Source organism: Eschrichtius robustus, chromosome 6, assembly GCF_028021215.1.
Source record: "Eschrichtius robustus isolate mEscRob2 chromosome 6, mEscRob2.pri, whole genome shotgun sequence".
NCBI classification, from domain to species: Eukaryota; Metazoa; Chordata; class Mammalia; order Artiodactyla; family Eschrichtiidae; genus Eschrichtius; species Eschrichtius robustus.
In genome coordinates, this window is record NC_090829.1 from 78,749,763 (window position 1) to 78,773,474 (window position 23,712).

Consider the following 23,712-nt stretch of genomic DNA (forward strand, 5'->3'; position numbering starts at 1 on the left):
GAATCTCCAGAGGAAGAATCTGCTTCCAGGCTCATTCAGATGGCAGAATTCAGATCCTTTCGGTTGTAAGACTGAAGTCCCTGTTTCCTTGCTGCCTGTCATGGGCCACTCTAAGCTCCTCAAAGCCACCCATATTTCTTGACACCATGGCCCCCTCCCTTTTCAAGCTAGCAACAGTCCATTGAATCCTCATTCTTGGAATCTGACTTCCTTTTCTGCTATAAGACAGACTGCTTTTAAAGGGTTTGTGTGTTTATATTAGTTTTACCATAATCTTCCTTTTTATTACCTTAAGAGTCAACTGATTACAACTTTAATCATACCTGCAAATCCCTTTTGCTGGGTAATGTGACATCACAGATGTAATGTCTCATATTCACAGTCAGGGATTAGAGTGGGACATTTTGGAGAGTCATTCTAGGATTCTGCTTACCACGATTTAAGCAGAAGCCTCCTGGCTCTGGCACAGTTAGATTGACCCAGCGGGGTTGTGGATAGGCTTGTGTGTTCAGTATGTTGACCCTTATCAGATTGTGCACTTGGAAGTGAGCAATAAATGTATAAAGTGCTCATCGTTCTTTCAAAAACAGCTTTTGAGCATCTACTGTGGCTCAGATACTGTTGTAGTTGTTAGGGATATTGATAAACAAGACCTACTTTTGTTAAGATTATAATGTAGTCTTTTAAACAAGAAAAAAATTTCCTAGTGCCAACAGTGAAAAAGATTTTCTATAGGACTTACCTATTAATGAATGGTGCATGACAGAAAGTTGATGTTTAATAATTTTTTGATGGATGAGTGAATTGAAAGGATACATGTGAGGATAAAAATAAAACTCAACAAAGATGCTCAACAGGGAATTCAGAAACAGAATCCTTGGAAAGGATTCATAAGAGCCTTTCCAGAATTTCACGTCTGCTAAAGTACTATCTAGGCAATCCAATTTTAGCAGGATGCTTGAATCATTCCAATGTACCATATTATGAAAATGTGCAATTATGATAGTATGGAGTGACATTTACTATAAATGAATACTAGTATGTTGTGATGAATGGCATTTTAAGCCTCCAACTTTTAAGAAAGGGATGGCGCATTGCTTTTGAAAGTTGATTTGCCTGCTGAAACAGTGTCTTGCATGTAATCGCTGCCTTAAAACAATCTGTTGATTTTGTTGCTTGAAGGATAGGTAGGATTTAGCCAAAAAGAGAAGAAACAGAAGGTGCAAAAGTTCAGAGATGAGTTTGGCCCTTCCTCAGCAGAACAGAAGATAACCATAGAGGAAACATTGATGATAATCCATTTGCAAATTCTTTTAACAAGTATTGGGTTGGCCAAAAAGTTTGTTTGGGTTTTCTGTAAGATGTTATGGGGAAACCCAAACGAAATTTTTGGCAAACCCTGTATTTGAGTACCTTCCAAATCCAAATTCTAGGCACTATTAGCCACTGCTAACACATCAGTGAACAAAACAAAAAAAATACCTGCTCTGAAAAAGCTTACATGTAGTGAGGGGAGACAAACAATAGAAAGTAATTATATAGCATGCTAAGAAGTGTTAAAGTTCCATTCCACACCCGCTCTCCCCCCGTCCCCCCGCTGCAGTCCCAAAAGCAAGGAATCAGGAATGGGGAGTAAAGAGTGGGTTTCAAATGACTGTTCAGTCAGTCTCTTTCAGGTTGTGCTCCAAAGATACCAGTTTGGGAAACAGCAATAATGTACCCAGTGCTACTGCAGTAGACTGTGCTTCTGTGCCACACCACTTATTTAAGACTGTCCAGGAATAACTTGGAAGCTGGGACATTAGTCAAACGTGTGGTCTCATTTCAAATCAAGAAAAAAATATTCCGCCTAGAGATGGATGATCTAATCAAATACATCAGAGATCACTTAGGGTACTCATGATTTCTGTCTATACTTAGCCTTTTAGGTAAGCCTTGATTGTTTCTTTTTAAAAAAATACTTAGTTGAGCATGAACACTGAAGAGTAAAGAAAATAGTCAAAAAGTGATCACTTCTGGGACGTCCCTGGTGGCGCAGTGGTTAAGAATCCACCTGCCAATGCAGGGGACATGGGTTCGAGCCCTGTGTCCCACAGGGACAGAAGATCCCACATGCCGTGGAGCAACTAAGCCCGTGTGCCACAACTACTGAAGCCCGTGCGCCTAGAGCCTATGCTCCACAACAAAGAGAAGCCACTGCAATGAGAAGCCTGTGCACCGCAACGAAGAGTAGCCCCTGCTCGCTGCAACTAGAGAAAGCCCGCGCGCAACAACAAAGACCCAACGCAGCCCAAAATTAATTAATTAATTTTAAAAAAAGAACACTCTCAAGAAGTGCAAAGACAACCACAAAATGGGAGAAAATATTTGCAAATCATATATCTGATAAGTTACCTGTATCCAGAATATGCAAAAACTACAACTCAATAATAAAAAGACAAATAACCCAATTTAAAAATAGACAAAGGATCTGAATAGACATTTCTCCAAGGAAGATCTGCAAATGGATGACAAGCTCATGAAAAGATGCTTGACGTCATTAGTCATCAGGGAAATGCAGATAAACACCATGATAAGATACCACTTCACACTCACTAGGGTGGCTAGACTCAAAAAGTCAGGTAATAACAAGCATTAATGAGGAAGTTGGAGAAATCCAAACCCTCATATACTGCTAGTGGGAATGTAAAATAAGGCAGCTACTTTGGAAAACAGTTTGTAAGTTCTTTGAACAATTAAACATAGAGTTACCTTATGAACCACCAATTTTACTCTTAGGTATATACCCAAGAGAAAAAACATTTGTATACACAAAAACATATACACAAATGTGTATAGCAGCATTGTTCATAATAGTCAAAAGGTGAAAGCAACTCAAATATCCATCAACTGATGAATGAATAAACAAAATGTAGTATGTCCATAAAATGGAGTATTATTTGGCTATAAAATGGAATAAAATATTGGTACATGCAACAACATGGATGAACCTTGAAAATATTTGTTAAGCAAAAGAAGCCCATTACAAAAGATCATATATAATATGATTCCATATATATGAAATGTCTAGAATAGGCAAATCCATAGAGACAGAAAGTAAGTAAATTAGTGTTTGCTTAGGAGTGGGGGTGTGGAGAAGGATGCGGGCTGTCACTTCATGGAGTTTCTTTTTGAGGTGATGAAAATGTTCTAAAATTCGTGGGACTTCCCTGGCGGGCCAGTGGTTAAGACTTTGCCTTCCAATGCAGGGGGTGCGGGTTCGATCCCTGTCAGGTAGCTAAGATGCCACATGCATTGTGGCCAAAAAAACAAAACACAAAACAGAAGCAATATTGTAACAAATTCAATAAAGACTTTTAAAAAATGGTCCACATCAAAAACAAAAATCTTTTAAAAAAGTTCAAAAATGTGCTGTGGTAATGGTTTCACACATTTCTGAATATACTAAAAACCACTGAATTGTATACCTTGGGTGAATTGTATGGTATATAAATTATATCTCAATAAAAGTGTTAACTAAGAAAGAGAAAAATGGCAGTTAAATGGAACACAAAGTTTTGGACTGGATCTTTTTGCAATAAAGGACATTTTTGGGGGTGACTGGGGAAATTTGAATGTTGTCTGGAAGATTAGATGTTAACAAATGTTTTGATGCCGAAACCCGGCCTCTATGCACCAGCACCAAATTGAATCTCATAGACAGAGTTTTGGATGAAGTAGAACAGAATAGCTTTATTGCCTTGCCAGGCAAAGGGGCCCACAGTGGGCTAATGCTTTCAAAACTGTGTATCCCAACCCAGGGGGCTTGTGAGGAGTCTTATAGTCAAGGGGTGGGGTTGCTGATAAGGATCAGGGTGCCTGCAGGACCTGCATTCCTTCAATCTAGAGATCATCTGGCATCAGGTGGTATTGAACTGTGACCTTCTCTCTGGAAGGAAGAATGCTTCACCAAGTAGTTAACATCTTCAAACTGGTGTGGGTTTTAGTTCTGCAGAAGAGCTCAAAGATATTGTTATGTATATCCCTTGAGGAGGAACCAGGACCCTGCCCAAAGGCTGCACTACTGTTTCTTTTTAAAAAATTAATTAATTAATTAATATTTTTGGCTGTGTTGGGTTTTCGTTGTTGCGCACAGGCTTTCTCTAGTTGCGGTGAGCTGGGGCTACTCTTCGTTGCAGTGCATGGGCTTCTCCTTGAAGTGGCTTCTCTTGTTGCCGAGCATGGGCTCTAGGCATGCGGGCTTCAGTAGTTGTGGCACTCAGGCTCAGTAGTTGTGGCTCATGGGCTCTAGAGTGCAGGCTCAGTAGTTGTGGTGCACGTGCTTAGTCGCTCTGCAGCATGTGGGATCTTCCCAGACCAAGGCACAAACCTGTGTCCCTTGCATTGGCAGGTGGATTCTTAACCAGTGCGCCACCAGGGAAGCCTTGCGCTATTGATTCTTGACTCCTCCTCCCTGTCTTCACATCCCCCTCCCTTCCCAGATTAGCAATAGTTTGAACCTGCCCTTTGGAAGTCAGGGAAGGTCATGGAGGCTGAATGAAGCCTATTTCCTACAAACAAGAAACAGGGGACACAGAAAGGCTTTGGTGCCCAGGAGCCCCACAGGGTCTTGCTTGGTTCCAGTTTCAGTGTTAATTTCCTGATTTTAGTGGTTATATTTCAGTTTTTCAGGAGAATGTACTTATTTGTAGGAGGTGCAAAATGCAAAATTTGTTGGTGATGGAACATCACTGTAGATAACTTACTCTCAAATGTCCAGGAAAAAAGTTTTGGGGGAGCAACTTATCTGTAAGTTTGAGATTGTTTTAAAATATAAATATGCTTAATAAAATACTGGATTTAATTTTAAAATGTGAGGGTAGAGGTGGAGTGTTGAATTCTCAACAGCCCCAGGGCACTGATAACCCAAGATCTGGCCTGCCAATGGTGGGAGTGGTGGTGGTTTTATCCTTTAGCTAGTTGCATTAGGCCTCAGTAATTTTTCTAAGATTTCCAACAGACATCAGTTTGTATGGAATTTCTACTCTTAAGTTATAACATTGATTTTGAGAAAGAAAAAGTAATTTTACTCTTATATAAAATAGATGAGAGCTAGTGGAAGAGATTAATTTATTTGAAAAGGAATACTTCTTTATTGATAGTTACATTTATTAGCAGGGGCCATTAATCAGGAGACAGTGGAAAGAATCGACTGCTTTCAGAACGTGCCGCTAGAAGCCCGTGAGCTCATCGTCCTTGCTTTTGTCAGCCTGGTAGCCAAGAAGTGTCAAAGACTGATTTTGGTGAGGAAGGCTTTTGAATACTTTTATGTGAGTATAACGATCATTACCTACTCGTATCTGGAAGTTAAAAAAAAGAAAAAAAGAAAAAGGAGATTCATTCACACGGATCCATGTCAAATGAAAGATCTACAGACCTATAAAGATTTCGCTGCAATAAGGTTTTTTGGAATAGCATTCCTAGACCACCATTCTTAGACCCTTAGTTTACATAAACCTTCCATCTTATTTTATGAGAGAAAGGGCAGGCTAAAGGCATGGCAAGAGACATAGGTTCTAGGTTTATTTTATTTTATAGTTTACTATATTCTGTGCACAAATGAAAATCCAGAGTTGCATTTCATTTTCAAAGATGCACAGATCAAGAAAACAAGTGACAGTCTTTTTGGTGTTTCCATTTTCCGACTCCGCAATTGGGATACTTTATTTGTCACATGGTTTGAGCAAGGAGAAGAAAATCAGAATTGCCCTAGAGAATTTGGGGTGTGTGGTTCCCACATCTATATTAGAACCTGCTTTATAAATGCCCATAGGTAAAACTAAGCAGGGCCCAGGGGTGTAGAGTCTAGTTTCCCTTCTGAAGTAAAGGGATCTTGCTGGGAAATCATTGGTATGAAGATTGAAACAGTAATCTGGGCATGAATCTGGGACCTAGAAAACTATGGTAAGAATTTCCACTTTTGTTCTTGGTTCAGACAGTAAAAGTTTTGTCTTTGAATAATATTTATTGTGCTCTGATGTCCCTTCCTAACCTAATTTTATTTTATTTAAAAAAATTATTATAGAAGGATGGCTTTATTTCCCTGTGCTGTACAATATATCCTTGTAGCATATTTATTTTATAATTAGTAGTTTGTACCTCTTAATCTCCTACCCCTATCTTGCCCCTCCCACATTCCCTCTCCCCACAGGTAACCACTAGTTCATTCTTTGTATATAAATCTAAACTAATTTTAATAAATGTCATTTATCAAATGTTTACCATGAGTCAGACACTATGATGACCATCTTATATACTTTATTATATTTACATTTTGTTCCAGGCAAGAAGAAAGGTGGAACAAGGACCATTTTACAGATGCAGAGCAGATTAAGAGAGATTAAGTAATTTTTCATAAATCTCTCAGCTAATAAGTGACAAAGCCAAACTTCAACATCTGTGTTAGTTTCACTCTATGGGGTAACATTTCAAAAACATTTATTCTGTGCTTGGAACAGGGCACCGGCTTTTGCATACATTATTAGAGGCAGCACAGCTAATAGGTAAGTATCAGACTACTTGGGTTCAAATTCTGGCTCTGCTCTTATAGTATTGTGACCTTTGTTAGTTAGTTCACCTCCCCAGGGGGCAATTTTCTTATCAGCAACACAAATGAAATGATCATACTTATAGACATGTTGAGAGGATTAAATGAGATAATACATGCCCAGCTCTTAGGACAGTGCCTGGCACATTGTGAGTGCTTAGTAAACTTCTTTTCTTTTTTTAAAAAAAATTTATTTATTTATTTGGCTGTGCCGGGTCTTAGTTGTGGCACACTGGATCTTCGTGGCAGCATGCGGGATCTTTAGCTGTGGTATGCGGGATCTTTAGTTGTGGCATGTGAACTCTTAGTTCCCTGACCAGGGATCAAACCTGGGCCCCCTGAAATGGGAGCATGGAGTCTTATCCACTGGACCACCAGGGAAGTCTCCATAAGTGCTTAGTAAATTTCTAGTTCATTTATTCCACACAACACCCTGCAAAGTAGGTTATTATTATCCATGTTGTGAAGATAAAGGAATTAAGGCTCAGAGAAGATGAGGGGCTGTGGATCACACGGGTTTTAACCAGTCAAACAAGCCGAGTAAGTGTTCAAACCCAGGACTGTCTGACACCAAAGCCTACAATCCTTCCATTTTACCACCTGCCTCTTGACAGGTACTTGAGAAAAACAAGAGGAGGTCACATCACCAGCCAGATCTGAAATCCAGAGAGTGAGTGTCTCAGATCAAAGAGGTCAACAGCTAGATGGCCAGGAAGTAAGGAGGAAACTGTGGTCAGTGACTTTAATCCCATAGAAGAAATTTGATAGCAGATGGAAGGGTGAGGTAGGGAGGGAAGGGGACTGTGGTCTTAAGGGAAGAAATTTCCAAGATAGTTTTCTGATGGGCCTTTTAAGAAATGTATGAGCTGGTTAGTATGTGAAATTTTTGTACTTGGATTAATCATAAATTATTAAAATAATGATCCCAATTTTGATGGAATGTTTCTTATCTTTGAACAAAACCACTTTTAACTAGAAACCATTCTTTTCTAGCTGTGAAGAAAGCAGGAAGGGAGGAAACAAGACCATTGCTTTCTGAGGACAAGGCAGGATCTCACCCCTGTGTAGCACCCCAGCACCTGGCATGTACCAGGACCTCAAATGTGGTAGGACTGGGCTGATTTTTTTTTTTTTTAACTTTTGAATTTTATTTTGTTTATTTTTTTATACAGCAGTTCTTATTAATTATCTATTTTATACATATTAGTGTATATATGTCAATCCCAATCTCCCAATTTGGGCTGATCTTTTCACATGACCCAGTCTTGTAATTTTTTCATTCTGAGCTGCTTAACAACACATTTTATTTTTTTTGCTGAAAACATTAAAAAAATTTTTATATCTTAAGTGGTTAATTGTTTGTTAAAGAGAAATAAGCCAGACTGTGCCCTCGTCAAGTAGGTTAGTAAAGATTAAGTAAGTACATTTGAATGTCTGTTGTAATTATTTACTAAATGAGAATTATCATCTTCTCAATACAAAAGGTTGAAAATAGCTTCCAAATATCCATGGTTGATTTGTTGGATTGGTTCCCTCTCAATAACTTCACAAAAGTTTTCTTCAATTAGAATTGGATCAGTGCATCACTTAATTTTCTGATATAACTATAAAATTAATTTTTAAAATACTTTTAATACTCTACTGCTTCAAACTACACCTACAGTGCCACAAGTTGAAACTAGTTATTTGAGTTGCAAAAATAATATATTTAAATTATATTAATCAAAATGCTTATTTAAAGGGCAAAAGTTTTAAATTATTTTCCCAGCTAATGATTCAAATCATTCCTTAAACCCATTTAATTTAGACACATAGAATCACAAAGCTTTGAGATGGAATAAGCTTCAAGATAGCATCTGGTCCAGCCCCACATCTTTAGGATCCTAGGATCCCACATGAAGAAGTCATGGCCACAAGCTAAGCATGCTCTGAATTCTGAAATCTTTTTCTATGCATTTTCTGGAAATTAAGTTAAGAATTAATATAAGAAAGCTTTCTAAATTCACAAGAAAAAGATGATATAAATATACCATCATCTGCCAAGTTTGAGAGTTTACTACTTGGCAGTACCATGCTAGGTAGGCATCTTGATTTAGGACAAGGAGAAAGAACAAATTATAAGGTAGGGGCAACAGGGAACGTCACATAAAGTGAAAGATACAACAATATCTTTTAGTGCTAAAGCGAATGTTGAACTCTAACCTTAATGTAGTAATTCATTCCAGAAACCACTTGATTTTATATTCCACAGCTTCAAATTCTTCATAAGTCTCATTTGTTTTTTCTTCAAGCTGTGGTTTAACCTTAAGAAAAGAGTATGAAATAAAAGTCATATTTTTATGGCAAGACAAGAGAAATTTAAACAGCAACAACAACAAAATCTTCTCTGCCCTTTGGCCTCCCCTCTCCCCCCACTTGGCATTTTGTATCTGCATTATGCATCAGCCAAACCACTCCCATCAGCAGGAATACATGCTCAACCATAAAGAGTAACATTCTCCTAGCATCGACAAGACAATTCCCTAAAAGATAACATCCCTCCTCTATCTTGTAAGGGATCACATGACCCACCACCATGCTGCTTAGATCTGGATTAAATAAAGTGTCAACTATACATCATTTGATGTACAGCCCTCAGTCTCAAAAAACTTATATACCTGTGCCTTGACTTCTAATGGGTGGAACAGTTCTCAGAGCTTTCTGAGATGTTGTTCTTCCTGGGTTATAATCCTCAAATTTGGCTCGAAAAAATTTCCCATTTCTTTCTTAAATCAACTGATTAATTTTTTGTTGACAAGAGGAAGCAAATTACCAAAGCTATATCGAACTCCATTTATGTGATTTACAAATATGTTAAATATGTATTTACAAATAGGTAAACATGTCTTTGATTAATAAAAATGGGAGACCGTAATTACTATTTCATTACAAAATTTTTTTTATTTTGAAATAATTTCAGACTCAAAGTTGCAAAAATAGTATAGCATATCTCAAGGCCCTTAATTTAATCACACCCACCAAGTCCCTTTGCCATGCAAGGTAACATATTTAAGGGATTCAGGGATTAGGACGTGGACATCTTTGAAGGCCATTATTTTGTCTACCACAGAGGAATACAAGCTTAGATGCCAGTATTCCTGAACCAAGCATGAGAAGGCAGTAAGAGAGTCTGAAATTCAATATGTAAATTTTTACTGAATCTGCCAGTTTTCAGTATAGGTCGCCCATTCCTGCTCTCAGCTGGGCCTGATATGCTAAGTGTCCACTATGGTTTCTCTGACTCAGTTTCTGCTAAGAGTAAAGCCCCAATCTTCTGCCCAGGTGGAGGACCAGTAATAGCTTGTCTTCCAGGGTGGAGGATAGTGAGAGGGAAGGATCTGGGCACAGTCTAACTGCTTCTTATAGCAATCTTCCATCAGTTCTCCTGGTTTTAGCCCCGTGCCTCATTCTTGTCTTCCTGAGTTTCTGGCATTGCTAGTGGTTGAGTCATTTTGGAGCTCTGCACCATGAATCTGCTTGCTTCTGGCTCCGACATTCCCCTGTGTGGCTTACGCTCTGTCCAGACGACTCAGTCGTTTTACATTGTTCATGTTTTCCATCTTCCAAAGTTTTGTCGAAAAAAAAAAACCAAAAAAACACACACACACACGAAGTTTTGTCGATATCTCTGAGGTGTTTGCCTATCTCACGTTGTCTTTATGTTTGTGGGTTTATGCCTTTTTCGCCCCCACTAATCGTTTCTGTCATTTAGAGGGAAAGGAAACAAATGTGTGTGTTGGATATACCTTGTTTATTGGGAAGTTGCCTCCCTGCCCATAACATTTTCTTTTTTTAAAAATAAATTTATTTATTTATTTATTTTTGGCTGCATTGAGTCTTCGTTGCTGTGCGCGGGCTTTTTCTAGTTGCGGAGAGCCGGGGTTACTCTTTGTTGCGGTGTGTGGACTTCTCATTGTGGTGGCTTCTCTTGCTGTGAAGCATGGGCTCTAGGCGTGTGGGCTTCAATAGTTGTGGCACTCAGGCTCAGTAGTTGTGGCCTGCGGGCTCCAGAGCACAGGCTCAGTAGTTGTGGCGCATGGGCTTAGTTGCTCCGCGGCATGTGGGATCTTCCCGGCCCAGGGCTCGAACCCGTGTCCCCTGCATTGGCAGGTGGATTCTTAACCACTGTGCCACCAGGGAAGCCTCAGCCCATAACATTTTATGTGCATGTACAGCTTTAGTCAGGCCTCCAGTGCATCTAGGGTTCTCCCAAGGCCACACAGTCCTTCCCATCAGTGGGCAAGCATTTTGAATCCTTTTCTATTTGTGCCTCAGTTTGGGTACCAGATTGCTTTCAAAGATCTAGACATTTGCAAACTCTTTGAGTTCTCAGACCATTTTTGAAGGGCAAACACTTCTCGGACCACTACCCATTTCTCCTGTAACATTCAGAATAGCTGGGAGGAATGTGATTGCTTTCTTGAGATGGAAAGTGAGGTTGATAAGTGGAGAAAGGAAGGAAACAAATAGTGAAGAAAAAAAAGAAGGAAAGAAATGGGAAGAGGTAGGGCGCAGGAGAGAGAAGAGAAAAGTGGACAAGCATGCAGAGAGAATGAGTAAGGGAAGAGTTCAGTGTCTTATTGCTCCCCCCCTACCTAATCCTTTTGAGCCAACACTGGGTACCAGTCAAGTTAGGAGCTGAGCTGGGAAGGGTTAATCTCTACACTAAACCCCAAATTATCTATTTAAGCCTCATTTTGCAGATGAGGAACCTAAGGCTGTGAGGAGAACATGACTGCTAAAGGCTGAAAAATTACTGATTATAGTTATTTGGCGTTTTAAATGGCGTGAATAGTGAGTATCTGATTTATCTTTTTTTTTTTAAACTATGTAGCAGACATTTTTATTTCTATCTGTCCTAGAAACACATCCAAATCTGTAACCTTTCCATTGTATCTATGCAGTCCACAAGTCCAGAATTTTCCATCAGAGAGTTGATTTCAAATGTCCTGGTTTGTTTCTGTAAGTGCTCTGGCACCTGTCAGACTGTGTGCCTTGATTGCAGGTTCACTGTACTTATAACCCATAGCCCTGCTCCCCCTTTCCAGTAAAACAGATTTGTATTGCTCTGTTGTTGGATGCTATGAACCTGGGATGATGAGATTTCAGGTGAGGAGGAGGAAAAGGGGCAGAGTTGGAAGGAGCTGATCAGTGAAACCTTATTCAGAAGGCAGGTTGTTGTTGAAAGACCCCCCAGGACGGGTGCTAGGAGGGTGAAGGGCACCTGGGAATGGTGGTCCAGAGTCTGGTGGTAAACAGACAAGCCTTGAGCTGAACACAGTTGGCATTCACCTTCCACCGCCTGCCATGCATGGTGGTGGTTGAGGTGCTAAAGGGAACAGTGTAGGTCTGTCACTTGGGTCCCAACCAGGGGAAGGATGCTTCCAGGGAGGAGCGCCTGGTAAAATGCAGTTACCCCAGAGCTGTTCAAACATTTCTTGTTGCTGCAGAGCATGAATCTTGGTAAGCTGCTAGTTCTCCAGGATCTGAGGATTTAAGCCACACTGAACCCAAGACCCAGGCTTTTCCCCTACATGTAATCATTCTGCAGAAACACTTGGACTATGCATAATTTAGGAAAAAATGCATAAAAAGATAATGGTGGCAGCATGGATAGGTCATATTTGGGAAGTTTTAGAGAGTAACAAAGGAGAGTTTGGGTAGCAACATGAGAGTACAGTAGGGTTGGTGAGAGGTGATTTGTGGACATTTGTCACCTATGTTTTGAGGGCAGGGGAAGTATGGGGCAAGGCACCCAGTATACAAGAAATGATGGCACCTGGCTTAAGGAGGACAAAGTCTTAGATTGGAGAGAGGAATGAGATCAGCAGGGGATAAGTAATTCAGGGCATTCTCGAACAAGATGGCTGCAATCTTTTAAGAGAAAGAACTGAGATGCCATCTGGTTGGGCCATGGGGATGGGACGGATTGAGAAACTGAGGAGAGAGAAGGTCCAGATCCACCTCTGTGGGATTTCTAGAAAAGGATCAACAGGATATGACTGAAAGGATGTCCTGGCAGCCCTAGGGTCCTGCTCTGGTTGTTCACTGGCATGAATCTGTAGATTTGTAATGAGTGAGTTTTCTGTGTTTCTACATCTTCCTTGAGCAAAGTTCTCTGAATCTGGAGTAGAAGCCGAGGAGGAGGTTGTGGCAGTGGGAGCGACCTCTAATTGAGGACTGGAATGCCAGACCTCACGAAGTCATGGAAATCAGGGGTAGAGGAGAGTATGAAACCACCCATCATGGGTTCCAGCTGGACGAGTGATAGAGTGGGCCTAGGCATGCTCTGACGAAGATGGGAGGTGAGTGTCTGAAGGATTCTGGTGTGGATGAATGGCAGGTTCTCTGGACGTGGGGACAATGGAAGAGGTGACTGATGAGGGGGCTGTGGTCAGAGAGGAGAACACAGATTTGTGGGTAAGAGCCATGACATGCTAAGCTCCTGGATGTGTCCATAATGGTATTCAGATGGGGTGTTTGTGTGGTGTCCTGGCAGACAAAAATCATGATCTGTGTGTATGCCAGGAATGGTATTCAGCAGTCACGTTTGACTTAGGGGTGTGTGTGTGTGTATGTTTTGTGTGTATGCATCTGTGCATGTGTAATAATAGCCCTTATTTCTAAAAATAATTACTGAAATAACATTTCCTTCCTGCACATAAACATACTCAGAATTCTCATCCAATGGTTTTTTACGTATGGCATAAGACAATGGATCAGCCATAATGATCCAGAGGCTTTTGCCGGTAGGCCATTCATTTGCTCCTTAATTATGGCTTTTTATGGATGGGGCCATGTTTGGCTCTTTATTTCCTTGTGTGTATCCCTTTTCTCCAATCTATTTTATAAATTTCTCTGAGGGTAGGGACATTTTTTATGTCCCTTCTCTCCCTATAGCAATTCACACAGTACTGTGTACATAATCAGTATTTTCTTTCTTTCTTTTTTTTCTTTTTTCTTTTTATTTTGGCCACACTGCGCGGCTTGTAGAATCTTAGTAGTTCCCCGACTAGGGACTGAGCCTGGGTCCTCAGCAGTGAGAGCACAGAGTCCTAACCATTGGACATCCAGGGAATTCCCAAATCAATGTTTTCTGAATGAAGAAACCAGGCTTGTTTTCCTTCGTGACAACTTGTCTCCCCAAATAGGAAAGAGGAAGAAGAGGGGCATAGAGAATCTTGGAACAGGGGGTTTATTCCACGTGTACTCTGGACCCAAGTACTACTAACAGCCTTTAGTACCTGATACCACCATTACCTTCCAGTCTCTGTTATCTTCAGAATGGAGAAACTCCTTTCTTCTGCCTTCAAGAATGTTCAAGTCTTGTCAACCCCAAGCCTTTTGTTTGATTTTCTTCCCTTTCTGACCTGATCCAACCTCTCTCTTTCATTCTGATGTCAAATTCCTTGAACCTGCAGTCATCATTTTCCTGATGCTTTCCCCTCTCTATGTGATGACCTTCCCCTCCTCTCTTTCCCTCCCTAATTGGTTCTTCCTTCAGCTGGCATTCCACTAAGAATCTCTCTGATAAAAACAGGGAAAGCGGATAAACTTCAGCTCCTCCAAGTATACCTGCATGTTAATAGGCGAATTTTAAAACTAGAAGCACATTAAAACATCAAAGGAATACAACTCCAAGGTAGATGACAGGTAAGTGGAGGTCTTCTCTGGTACTCCCTCAAATCACACTAGGTATGTGATTACCTACACCTTCCCATTTCCCTGGCCCTGCCTGGGAACCTAAATAATTCTATAATCTTGGAGAAGATGTCGATTAAATTTCCTCACCTAAAGCTCATAGTAATATCTGCCTCTTGGGGTTGTTTGTGGGGGAATAGATGACACAATTGATGTGAAAGTGCTTCCTAAACTATAAAATGTTTTCTAAGCTGACTATCCCTCAATCTTCCAACCCTTAGTTGGGAATTGTCCCCTGAGGCTGTCTCCTGTGAGAGAGGGAAGACAAGTGATAATTGGGAGTTTAATACTGGAGGAACAGAGCTGCCAAAGAGTAATTATTCACCTGAAAGTAAGAATGTTTGACCAGCAATCTCTAAAGTTTTTCCTGGTCCAAAACCTAGGATTATGAAAAAGTACTTAATTGGAGATTGTTTTATATTATGTTCCAAATTTTCTTGACTTCCCTAAAGGGATTGTAAAATTCTTGAGGGCAGGGGCCATGTCTTACAGTCCTTATGAATCTTCTATAACATTTAACACAATGCTGGATACCTAAGAGATATTCAAGAAATAATTCATTGATATTCATTTCTCATATTGCTTTAAATCTGAGGCTGGCTGCTGGCACAGAGAAGGCAAGTTTGCCACATCGTCTCCCCCCAGCGTATTCCCCTCACTCCACATGCTTTTCGATGTTGCTGCCACTGTGTGGTGGAAAAGGCAGGCGGTCGAAATCTGGAGATAGGCTAGCTTCTTGTCTAGGTGGTTATTAACCTCTTCGAATCTCAGTTTCATCATCTGAAAAATGGACATGATGCCTTCCCTTCTTGCCCCAGGTGTAGTGAAAATCAAATGAGAGGTCGAATGGAGGACAAGGATATCAAAACCGCAAAGCACCTTTCAGGGGTGAGGTAGCTACTCAGTAACTATCTCTTATTCTGTCTCTCTGACAGGGTTGAAGCCCAAGCTAAGCAGCAAGAAACACACCTTCAACTTAATGTATACATTGAAGGTGTGGCTCACAGATGGGTGTTATTAACAATGCAAGGCCTTCTTATAAGTTGTTACTTAAATGAAAATTATTCTGGCGAACCAAGGTAGGCTTTATAAAAATCATTACAATTTTCTGCATCTTCTACCTTCTATATTTCAAATTTCTGTTATTCCCAGCCCCCTTACAGCTCTGGTCCCTGGAGAGTCTCAGAGGGATTTTCCCCGGTCAGGGATGAAATTCAGGCAAAAATCTGAAGTAAACAATTGTAATGCCTCACCTATGCACGTTGCTTTCTCATTTCCAAGTCACAGACTGCGGGATCTTAGTTCCCAACCAGGGATTAAACCCATGCCCCCCCGGGCTTCCCTGGTGGCGCAGTGGTTGAGAGTCTGCCTGCCAATGCAGGGGACACGGGTTCGAGCCCTGGTCTGGGAAGATCCCACATGCCGCGGAGCAACTGGGCCCGTGAGCCACAATTACTGAGCCTGCGCGTCTGGAGCCTGTGCTCCGCAACAAGAGAGGCCGCGATAGTGAGAGGCCCGCACACCGCGATGAAGAGTGGCCCCCGCTTGCCACAACTAGAGAAAGCCCTCGCACAGAAACGAAGACCCAACACAGCCATTAAAAAAAAAAAAAAAAAAAAATCTGATTGTCTAAGAAAAATAAAAAGTAAAAAAAAATAAACCCATGCCCCCTGCGCTGGGAGCTCGGAGTCCTAACCACTGGACCACCAGGGAATTCCCTCCAAGTCATTTTTATGCAGGTGCTCTCATTAGTCCTTACGGATCTGAGGTCGAAGGGCAAGAGGTGTTATTTTCATTTCACAGATGAAATTGAGATTCTTTGCCCGCCCTCTGATTTTAGAAAGGCCATCTCCCATAGGCCTCTCAGAATACCCTGTATCTCTAGTACTGCAGGCAAGTGAGGTCATGGACAGCCTGGGCATCACCAGAGCTGGTTAGAAATGCAGAACCTCAGGTCCACCCCAGACCTACTGAGTCAAAATCTGGTCTTTTAACAAGACCTCCAGATGACCTGTGTGCACATTCAAGTTTGAAAACACTGACAATACAGGGATTTGAATGAAGGCATTAATAACTTAATATTACCTTCCTCAAGAAAGAAAAAGTGACAAGGTATTTACTTTTTTTTTTTTTAAAGCCTTATTCTTTTAAATTTTATTTATTTATTTATTTATGGCTGTGTTAGGTCTTCGTTTCTGTGCGAGGGCTTTCTCCAGTTGTGGCAAGTGGGGGCCACTCTTCATCGCAGTGCGTGGGCCTCTCACTATCACGGCCTCTCTTGCCGCGGAGCACAGGCTCCAGACGTGCAGGCTCAGTAATTGTGGCTCACGGGCCCAGCTGCTCTGCGGCATGTGGGATCTTCCCGGACCAGGGCTCGAACCCGTGTCCCCTGCATTGGCAGGCAGACTCCCAACCACTGCGCCACCAGGGAAGCCCTTTTTTTACTCTTAACATGGGTGAATCATCTAATTTATTATTAGCTATTTCCTTTGAAAACTTGCATCTGGATTACCATATCCTTTGGAATGTGCACTTTCCAAGACACCTTGTATCTTGGTGTCTAATTGAAACTTTTGATCTAATATTCTTTCACATATATTTATACACATTATTGTAAAGTAACTACTTTTTTAAAAGAACTCTTGAAAGGGAAATACTTAGCCCCACAGAATGAGTGGTAGAATTTCAGGCATCTGCTCTCTTAGAGAGCTTCTCAGTGCCCTAACATAGAGAATCCCATCTCTTCCACTTACACAAGAAGCTAATCTTTGCCAAACAGTGTCATAGAATGAAGTTTCAGTGAGAAAAAGCAAGAAGGAATGATACAAGAAAAGAGGATGACAATTTACAAACCTAAAATAGAAATTTATATATTTTTTCTTTTCATAAAATATGCAATACAATAAATTTTTATTATATAGGTAATGGCTAACCAGACAACACTTAGAAAAATGTATTAACCTGCTAAACACATTGAATTCTATTTTCACCATAATGAATTTTGGAATCACCATAGACTATGCCACTTCTCTACTAGTTTAATCATCTTCCAAATACTAAAACATTGTCCATTGAGTCAAATTTGTAGGAAGTTTGTAAGTGGATCATCTTTATGATATTGCTCTTCGTTCAATCTATTAAAATTTTGTTTTCCTGTAGTGCATTTGAAGTCTAGTTCATCAATTGTTTTTTTTTTTAAACCATAAGCAGGTTCTTTTTTTTTCTTAATTAATTAATTAATTTATTTATGGCTGCATTGGGTCTTCATTGCTGTGCACAGGCTTTCTCTAGTTGCGTCGAGCAGGGGCTACTCTTCGTTGTGGTGTGCAGGCTTCTTATTGTGGTGGCTTCTCTTGTTGCAGACCACAGGCTCTAGGCGCGCAGGCTTCAGTAGTTGTGGCACGCAGGCTCAGTAGTTGTGCCGCACGGGCTTAGTTGCTCCGAGGCATGTGGGATCTTCCCAGACCAGGGCTCGAACCTGTGTCCCCTTCATTGGCAGGCGGATTCCTAACCACTGTGCCACCAGGGAAGTCCCTAGTTCATCAATTGTTAACAACCTTAGACTTTAATTACATGTTGGCTCCACTTGGTGAGAAAAGAAAAGTTTCATCAGAAACTGAATTAGTAATCCTAAAATCATACATTGTAAGAGCTTTAGAGATGATCCAATAAAAATTCTTCTTTTACAGATGGGGAACCTGAGGCTCAGAGAAGAGATATGACTTGCTCAAGATCACTCTCACAGTTAGAATTATCAGAGGTTTCATCTGAAAAACTTTTCAGTTGTAAGGAAACCTGAACAAAATCACACATTTCCCCACGTTCTGGTTTTGATGTTCACCCACACATTTAACACAGGGCCAACCTAAACCAAGATTTGGGATCAAACCTTTTCATGGGCTGCATCCACTCACCGTGTTAGCAATCTCCTGGATTTCTGGAGTGGCAGGTTTTGTTTCAGTTAAGCCTCCAGCTATCATTTTGGCTAATTGCGTCTTTTCTCGGCAGGATGCTGGCGCTGAAATGGTCAGGTAAGGATGGAGGCTCTGGGTTTTAAAGAAGGTGTTGTTCACAAGCTCCACCTGTAGAATGTTTTATTTTCCTCAAATAACAAAAGGCAAAGGGAAAATATGTCTTGAAGGGATAAAGGGAGTATGTCTTGAAGTAAGTCTTCTTGCTTCCTCAGCAGAATATGCTAACAGGAACTGGCAAGAAGGAGGGGCTGTGGAGGAACAAATGGGTGTGTACAAGGCATTGTGCTGGAACATGAGTCAAACTTCCCTGTGTTCTTGTTGAGCTTGGTTCCATCCTGTTGCATCTGAAGTATGAAATCCGAAACCACAACCAGAGAGTTTCCCAATGTTTAACTTCTAACAAAAACTTTATTTTTTAAAGGAATATTTTTTTAATAATGTCAAGGCTGATTGTTTAAAGTGGACTTGACTTTATAAAGAAAGTAAAAGATCTATCTGGAGAACCTTGGCTGGATGTTTGTATTTTACTTTTATTTACATTTCTAGAACTGCTTAAAATACAGAAAAACACAAAGGATAAAACAATAAATACCTATATTCCTATCATCCAAAATTAAAACTTTTAACATTTGGTCATGTTTGTTTCCCTTTTTTTTTTTTGGTAGTTGTTTTCAAGAAATAAACTATTGATATCACAAGTTCCCCACTCCCCAACCCCCAATCTTGCCCTCCACACTTGTAAGCTACATTGTGAGTTTGGTATCCTTCTAGCCCATTTTTCATACTTTTATTTAGTGTGTTTTTAAAAATCTACTTAAATTTTATGCTAAACATGTACTCTATATTATGCTTTTTTTCTACTCAATATATTTTTCAGTCATTCCATGTTGATACACAGAGAGATAAATCTAGTTCATTTCCTTTAAGTGTTATTCTGTGATAGATCTATTTGTCTATCTACTTATCTCTATCTATTTATCTATCTACCGTTTATCCATTCCCTCTAAGTGCTATATACTATTCCATATTTTACATACTTATTCCCCTATTGATGAAGACTTTGGTTGTTTCCAGTTTTTTACCCTTATAAACAAGAGGCATTTTTTTCCCCTTTTGTACATGTGTGAGGGCTTTTGCAGGCAAATTATCTAGAAGAAAAACTTGTTTTGTGTGAATATTTATTTGTATTATTTTACTCAATTTTTGGAATGTGTAACACATACACATGACTAAAATGTTCAAAAGGAACAAAAGAGTCTCCAATATAAGAGTGTTCCCTGCATTGGCAGGTGGATTCTTAACCACTGTGCCACCAGGGAAGTCCCTGGAATGCCTTTATCTATGTATTGAGAAAAATAGCAAATGTGGATGACATGGTGCTCACTCAAGAGGCCACAAGTCATCTTAAGACTTTGGCTCAGCTCTGGCCACACATAATCCTTGACATCTTTCTGTGACCTTCTCAAGTCAGGTCCCCTCATATCCAGGACTCGAAATGTTTTTCAAGGTCACAGCCTATTTTTACCTCTCTGTTCACCAACTAGTCAAGGTGATCCTTATCTAATCTCCCTGGTGGTCAGCCATGGGGAAAGCAGCATATCTTCTGTTCTCTTTCTAGTGTTTATGCTCTGTTACTCTCAGATATTCCCTCTTGATTCTCAATAATTACTTGTAGAAACAAAAACTGCCCCAAAGCAAATGTTGCTTTTATCCTACTATATATCCTAGTTATTTTCAAGGTAGTGTGGATGCCTCTGACTGACTGGGTAAGAGTCACATACAAGGAACTGCAGAAAAGAAAAGCTCAACAGTTAATATCTCTGTGTTAATTATTTAATTAATTAAACACACATTTATTTTTTTAAGTTTTGTTTACTTTGTTTAATACGCAGTGATGGTCTCAAAACTCTTTCTCTTCATCAGATGTTTGATCCCGTTGTAAAGCTTTGGGTTTTTGAGTTTGAACATGGTGCTTTACTCCATCAATAACATGATTTTCCTGCTGTAGTGCATTGTGAAGCTCTTCTGAAGAAAACTGAATCCAACCCATACCTCTGTGAAAGCCAGTCTCTTTGTCAAAAGGTACGGTGCACTTTCCTACATGGCCAAATTGTGCAAAGTGTTCTCCCAGCTCACTCGTGGCCCCAGTCCAGGGAATTTTTCTAAGATACGCAATGGCCAGCGGATGTTCGTTGGCAGTGTCGTAGCACTCTTCGCTGCCGAAGCCTCCATCTTTAGATTAATACACATTTATTTTTATGTACCTTTAAGGTTGTATTATTGGAGTTTTGGGGGGTATCAATTATTCAGGCTATGTTTATAGAGCTTGACATTCTCATATGCCCTATATTTCTTGTCTGTGAGTTCATCTTCCACAGGAATTATCTTTTATGGGAGATGTCCCTTGTGGGGGGCTGGGTTGTGGGTGGTTGCCTGTACTGGGTCATATGGGGTGCATAGTCCCCAGACGAGGTCTTATTTTGCTTTTGGCTTATGACTCTAAACTCGTGAAGATATTGAGAATTTGGGCTTATCTCCAGATTTTGGTACAGGCCTGGGGCTCTGGACTTCCCCAGCTGACTGTGCTTCCACCCATGGCTGGGGTGAATGTATGGCTACATCACTTACTATACACCCCATCATTTCCACTCCTAGGTATTTACCTAAGAGGGGTGAAAACAAAGACTTGTGTACAAATGTTCATAGCTGCATTGTTCATGATAGCTCAAAACTAAAATGACCCAGATGAATAGATTTTAAAAATTGTAGAGATTATCCAGCCTCATGGTCACATGAGACGCTCCCTTTGTCTCTCTGCTTCAATTTCCAACCGGTAAAACATCCATAACTCAACAAAGATTCCTCTTTCCAGCACAACAGGATGCCAGAAAGTTCCATATATCTGTACATTTACAAGTGGGTGGACTGAAATACATAGAGGAGGCTGAACTGTGGGAACAGAGGAGGCAGTGACTGTGATCCTGGATCCCTGGCTGCAACAGCTGAGCCTGCTGCCCCAGAAAAGCCAGTAGCAGCTGGGGAGGTGGCACACATGCCTGTGGCCTCCCAGCCCCAGCAGTGCACACAGCCACAGGGAGCTGGGCTGCAGCAGCAGTGGGGCCTGTAATCCTGTCCCTCCAGCCATGGAGGTGCCTGCAAATCCAGATCCCTGCCTGCAGCAGTGACACCCATGAACCTAACAACCCCAAAAGTGCCTGTGACCCTGGCTCCCCCTACCCCCCTGTCCCCCTGCGATGGTGAAGCCTGCAACCCAGGGAACCCCAGACAAGGTGGAGGCGCCAGCCATCCTGGAGTCCAGGTGGTGACACCGGTGACACCAGTGACATCAGTGACACCAAAAGCAGCAAGGCACCAGAAAACCTGGAGGCACAAGCAGCTGTAATGAGGGTACGTGGTGACATCTCTGGCAGAGGCAGTGAGAGTGGAAAGTGCCAATTCTCAAGTATTGGGTTGGCCAAAAAATTCGTTTGGGTTTTTCCATAAGGTGTTCTGGAAAAACCCGAACGAACTTTTTGGCCAACCCAATATAATGAGAGGCAGCTCAGGTAAGAGAAACCAGAAATGTGTTATAGTTCCACCTATTGAAAAACAAAAGAAAGGCTCCTAATTACTAATCTGGTGAATTGTTTAGAATCAAGTAAAAAAAAAGCTTTACCTAAAGAAGAAAGGTGTTTGCCACTTCAAATGTACTGGCAGAGGAAAACTCATCAAGCACCGTGAAACACCATGGTAAGACGGTATCACAAAAAGAAATGGACAATTCTCCAGAAACCAAACAAAAAGCCATGGAATATTGCAACCTAACTGATCGAGAATTCAAAACAGCTGTCATGAAGAAACTCAACGAGCTACAGGAAAACTCAGGAAGGCAGTTCAATGAGCTCAGGAATAAATTTAATGAACAGAAGGAGTATTTTACCAAAGAGATTGAAATTCTAAAAAGGACCAAACAGAAATTCTGGAGCTTAAGAACTCAATAAATTAGAGGAAGAATGCATCAGGAAGCATTGGAAATAGAGCAGACCACATGGAAGAGAGAAAGAGTGATCAGGAAGATAGACATGTACAAATGATACAGGTAAATGGGGAGAGAACTAGGAAATTCTATGACAATTGTTTGACTCTATTAGGAAGGGCAGTATTAGGATAATGGATATCTCAGAAGGAGAAGAGAGGGAAAAAGGAACAGAGAGTTTATTTAAGTTTATTTAAGGAAATAATAGCTGCGAACTTCCCAAGCCTGGGGAAGGAACTGGATATATAGATACAAGTCCATTAAGCTAAGAGAACATCTAATTACCTCAGTGCAAAAAGACCTCCTCCAAGACACATTATATTCAAACTGTCAAAATTGAATGATGAAGATGGAATTTTAAAGGTAGCCAGGGAAAGAAGGATGGTAACCTACAAAGGAAACTCCATTAGGCAATCAGCAGATTTCTCAGCAGAAACTTTACCTGACAGGAGAGCATGGAATGATATACTCAAATATTGAAAGATAAAAACCGTCAGCCAAGAATATGCAGATATGAAGGAGAAATAAAGGCTTTCCTAGACAAACAAAAGCCAAGAGCGTTCATCACCATTAGACCTGCCTTACAAGAAATATTGAAAGGAACTCTTCTACCTGAAACAAAAAGGCAAAAGTACACAAAACTTTGAGTAAAGTAGTAAATAGACAGAATCAGAAAATCATAACTCTATATCAGAATAGGTTTTTTTTTTCTTGTTTGTTTGTATTCAAATAGGCTGAATTATATTTTAGAGCAGATTAGGGTTCAGAGCAAAATTGAGCAGAGAGGACAGAGAGTTCCCTTATGTCCCCTGCTCCTCCCTGCCTGCCCCATGCCCTCCAGGCGCTCAGAGCCTGGCACTCTTCAACTCTCCTATGAACATCCTGCACCAGAGCAACGTTTGGTCATAATGGATGAACCTACGTGGACACCTCATGATCACCCAGAGTCCAGAGTTTACCCTAGGGTTCATTCCTGGTGTTGTACATTCTATAGGTTTGTTTTTATTTTTAAAGAATTTTTAAAAATTTTTATTTATTTATTTTTGGCTGCGTTCGGTCTTCGTTGCTGCATGCAGGCTTTTCTCTAGTTGTGGCGAGCAGGGGCTACTCTTCGTTGCGCTGTGCTGGCTTCTCATTGCAGTAGCTTCTCTTGTTGCGGAGCACGGGCTCTAGGCACACAGGTTTCAGTTGTGGCACGCGGGCTCAGTAGTTGTGGCTCGTGGGCTCTAGAGCGCAGGCTCAGTAGTTGTGGCGCACAGGCTTAGTTGCTTCGCGGCACGTGGGATCTTCCCGGACCAGGGCTTGAACCCGTGTCCCCTGCATTGGCAGGTGGATTCTTAACCACTGCACCACCAGGGAAGTCCCCACTCTATAGG

The 23,712-nt window shown here is 40.9% G+C and overlaps 1 protein-coding gene and 1 pseudogene across 1 annotated transcript; both read right to left on the reverse strand.

The window, feature by feature from the left end:
* Positions 1 to 5,157: 5,157 nt before the first annotated feature.
* CSTA (cystatin A) lies at positions 5,158 to 18,495 on the reverse strand. Its single transcript, XM_068545506.1, is given in 4 exon segments — positions 5,158 to 5,339; positions 8,789 to 8,823; positions 8,826 to 8,889; positions 18,241 to 18,495. Coding segments are annotated over 4 exon segments (294 nt in total). The 5' UTR covers positions 18,307 to 18,495; the 3' UTR covers positions 5,158 to 5,210.
* Positions 18,496 to 20,200: 1,705 nt separating this feature from the next.
* Positions 20,201 to 20,532, reverse strand: LOC137765719 (SRA stem-loop-interacting RNA-binding protein, mitochondrial pseudogene; annotated as a pseudogene).
* Positions 20,533 to 23,712: the final 3,180 nt, after the last annotated feature.